Source organism: Patagioenas fasciata, chromosome 2, assembly GCF_037038585.1.
Source record: "Patagioenas fasciata isolate bPatFas1 chromosome 2, bPatFas1.hap1, whole genome shotgun sequence".
Classification (NCBI taxonomy): Eukaryota; Metazoa; Chordata; class Aves; order Columbiformes; family Columbidae; genus Patagioenas; species Patagioenas fasciata.
Genome location: NC_092521.1, coordinates 42,823,443 through 42,827,275, shown reverse-complemented (window position 1 = coordinate 42,827,275; position 3,833 = coordinate 42,823,443). Strand labels below are relative to the sequence as shown.

At 45.7% G+C, this 3,833-nt stretch overlaps 1 protein-coding gene across 1 annotated transcript; it reads left to right on the top strand.

Annotated features, from left to right (window-relative positions):
- Positions 1 to 322: 322 nt before the first annotated feature.
- NPBWR1 (neuropeptides B and W receptor 1) lies at positions 323 to 1,471 on the top strand. Its single transcript, XM_065832441.2, has one exon. It carries the CDS (start codon positions 453 to 455, stop codon positions 1,446 to 1,448), a length of 996 nt encoding a protein of 331 aa, XP_065688513.1. The 5' UTR covers positions 323 to 452; the 3' UTR covers positions 1,449 to 1,471.
- Positions 1,472 to 3,833: the final 2,362 nt, after the last annotated feature.

Here is a 3,833-nt window from a genome sequence, read left to right as displayed (position 1 = left end):
GCGGGGATGTTTTGCTTCTTGGGGTGCATCCCAAAGATACTGGCTCCCCCCCGAGGGCAAGAGTCCTGTCATCTGTCCCAGGCTCCACCCTCGCAATGGGGACAGACTGCTGGGTTCCCAGGTGAGCACTGTCATCTTGGGGTGATCACTTTGGGAAAGTCCAAGGCTGGGCGCTGATGCCACACATCACTCATTGGTGAAGGAGGAGGGAAGGGGCAGGTGGTGGGGGACTATCCGCATTTTGGGGGCATGGTGGGACCCTTCACCACTGGCTGAGCCCCCATTGATCTTCCTTTGGTTCTGGCAGGCCAGCAGTGAGTAGCATATGTGAGAACTTGGTGGCTGGATGCACTGGAGGAGACAGGCTTGAGAAGAACAAGGATCTTACCTTTTTCCACCCACTTCCAAGTTGTTACCATCACCAGTGGGCGTGGACACCCTCTCCTGTGACAATGGAGAACGCCTCCTTCCCTGCGACCAATTCCTCATGTGTGGATGGGCCTGTGGACTGCACCAGGAATGGGGATTGGGGGCTGAATATGTCTGCTCCCACACTGAGCCCCAGCTTCTATGCCACAGTTCCTGTCATCTATTCCATCATCTGTGCTGTGGGTCTGACAGGCAACACCGCTGTCATCTATGTAATCCTCAAAGCCCCAAAGATGAAAACAGTCACCAACATCTTCATCCTCAACCTGGCCATTGCTGATGAGCTCTTTACCTTGGTGCTACCCCTCAATATTGCTGACTACCTGCTCCTGCAGTGGCCCTTTGGAGAGTTCATGTGCAAGCTCATCATCTCCATAGACCAGTACAACACCTTTTCCAGCATCTACTTCCTCACTGTCATGAGCATTGACCGCTACCTGGTTGTGGTGGCCACCACCAAGTCCAGGAAGATAACCTACCGCACCTACCGAGCAGCCAAGATTGTGAGCCTCTGCGTCTGGTCCTTTGTCACAATCATCATCCTGCCCTTCACTGTCTTTGCTAAAATACACAAGGAGCAGGGACGCTCCCAGTGTGTCTTTGTGTTCCCCAACCCTGAGAGCGTGTGGTGGAAAGGCAGTCGGATCTACACCCTTATCTTAGGATTTGCCATCCCAGTGTCCACCATCTGCATCCTCTACACCACTCTGCTGTACAGATTGAGAAGGGTCCACCTCCATAGCAATGCAAAAGCCCTGGACAAAGCTAAAAAAAAGGTGACACTGATGATTGTTGTCATTCTGGCTGTGTGCCTGTTCTGCTGGACACCCTATCACCTTAGCACAGTGGTAGCCCTCACCACAGACATCCCACAAACTCCACTGATCATTGGGATTTCCTACTTCATCACTAGCTTGAGTTATGCCAACAGCTGCTTCAACCCTTTCCTGTATGCCTTTCTGGATGACAGTTTCCGGAGGAGCTTTCGTAAACTGATAAATTGCAGAACCACCTCATAGAGCCAACCCTCTGTCCCATGCTGTGTCCCTCTCGCAGTTATCTGCTCTTCCTGGGTGACTCTAGCCCAGCGAGTGCTTCCTCCCCTTGTGATGGCCCATGGGGCTTCAGATTGTCTCTCTCCCAAGGTGCAAGCTAGGGACAGGCAGAGTTTTCTCAACTTTCCTGCACCCATTTACTCAGCACTGCTTTCCATGCCTTGTCCTATTTTATTTTGATTTTTTTAATCCGTTCTCTCTATCGTGCTTTCTGTCCTAGATATGCGGCTCACAGAGCTGCAGCAGGTCCCTTTTCTCTTTTTAAAGATATTGTTTTGTGAACTTAAACCACATAACTGTCTCTATTACTGGTGATGCATAAAGCCCAATAAAGGTGTGTTATTGAGTGTCTTGCTTCATGATTCTTCAGCCTCTTTCATATCCACAGGACCTGCTTATCAGAAGTCTTGCAAACTTAGCAATATTGAAAAAGCCTCAGCTCCAAAGAATAAGGTGTAAACCAAGGTAATGTGATCCTTTTGTATTACAGGTGACTGTGATAAGGTAGTCAAAATCTGTGATAACAGGCAAGAGAGTCCTCAGTCTGGCTTTAATGAAGGAAGGGCAAGCCCTCACTAGTGAGTAAAATACATTGATGTCGGTTTGGAGCCTCTTGCTGTGGAAAATAGCTTAAAAGTGTGCTTGGTAGTTGTAGCCTGTAAAATTTGCAGCTTTTGTTTGAATCAGAATTGGTGTTTACTTTTTTATTTGTCGTGTGTTTATGGGAAATCTTCTTGTACATATAGATATTTTTTATTTTAGTCCTTGAAAACAGAATCAGAAGGTATTTTCAGAACAAGTTAGCCTTTTAGAGTTTGAAAAGGACTTGATGAAACATGAGGAATATTCTGACTTCTTCTTTACAAATCATAAATAACATATGCAGTGGCTAGGTTACCTTTAAAAGTTGCTCACATTGCTCTGCTTTGCTTATGGCTGAGATTTATTAATATTTCTCTTCAAGAGGACAAAGAAAGTAAAAAAACCAAACACAAACAACACAACCAGCAAACAAAAAACAAACACAAAAAAACCAAACCAAACAACAACAACAAAATAAAAACAAAAACAAAACAAAAAAAACCCAAAACCAACACAAACAAAACCAACCAACCACCACCAACAACAACAACAACAACAAAAATCACCAACCAATCAAAGATTAATTTTACCTGGAGGAGGGCAGAGAGGGTCACTAGAATTCACATGTCCAAACATTGCATAAGGAGGTTCTCTTCTCTTCTCTTCTCTTCTCTTCTCTTCTCTTCTCTTCTCTTCTCTTCTCTTCTCTTCTCTTCTCTTCTCTTCTCTTCTCTTCTCTTCTCTTCTCTTCTCTTCTCTTCTCTTCTCTTCTCTTCTCTTCTCTTCTCTTCTCTTCTCTTCTCTTCTCTTCTCTTCTCTTCTCTTCTCTTCTTCTCTTCTCTTCTCTTCTCTTCTCTTCTCTTCTCTTCTCTTCTCTTCTCCCTTCCCTTCCCTTCCCTTCCCTTCCCTTCCCTTCCCTTCCCTTCCCTTCCCTTCCCTTCCCTTCCCTTCCCTTCCCTTCCCTTCCCTTCCCTTCCCTTCCCTTCCCTTCCCTTCCCTTCCCTTCCCTTCCCTTCCCTTCCCTTCCCTTCCCTTCCCTTCCCTTCCCACCTCTCCTCTCTCCTCTCTCCCTCTAAGGAAAACAGAAAAAATGTGGAAGACTGTGAAAATATTTGCAGTCACAGCATTTCTCATCCTACTGATCTTCCCTGTTCTTCCCTGCAGAAGGTGCTAAGTCAGGGTAACACAAATTTCCCCCTCCACTGAATACAGAGATAGGGAAAGGCAGTTACAAAACTGAATTCCCACTTACACAGGAAGAGATTATGAATTTCAGGAGGTGCATAAGGCTCCAAGTGCCACATGCTCAGGTTTGCAAGTGCCTCCTGAGAGCCCTTGTACCAGGTCCCTTCCCGTGGTTGCAGGCTAAAGTTCTGCCATGAGCATGTGGAAAGTTTCTTTTGTTAAATCCTTCTGAGGGAACTCCAAATAAAATTTTTACTTGCAGATTTTAGCAATTATACAAACCTTGGTATATTATAATGCCATGTAACTGGGTTGATGGTTAAATGATTTCTCCTTATGAGCCACTAATGTTCTCTGAGACAGTCAGTGCCAATTCCAACACCCATTTGAGCTGTCACAGAAATGGAAGGATTCCTTTGGGGGACAAAGGTGCCTAATTCATCTTCATTAAAATCAGGGGTGGGAGGGAGAATGAGATGATTGAGTTCCAACAGACACAGAAGCTGATCTTTGGAAGAACAAGCCTGAAAGTTGTTGAGTATCTATTCCTGCACCACGTACAAGAGCATGCTGCAGGAACCC

Bases quoted from the DNA above. Each gene is read 5' to 3' on its own strand.
- NPBWR1 (XM_065832441.2), top strand. From the start codon at position 453: ATGGAGAACGCCTCCTTCCCTGCGACCAATTCCTCATGTGTGGATGGG.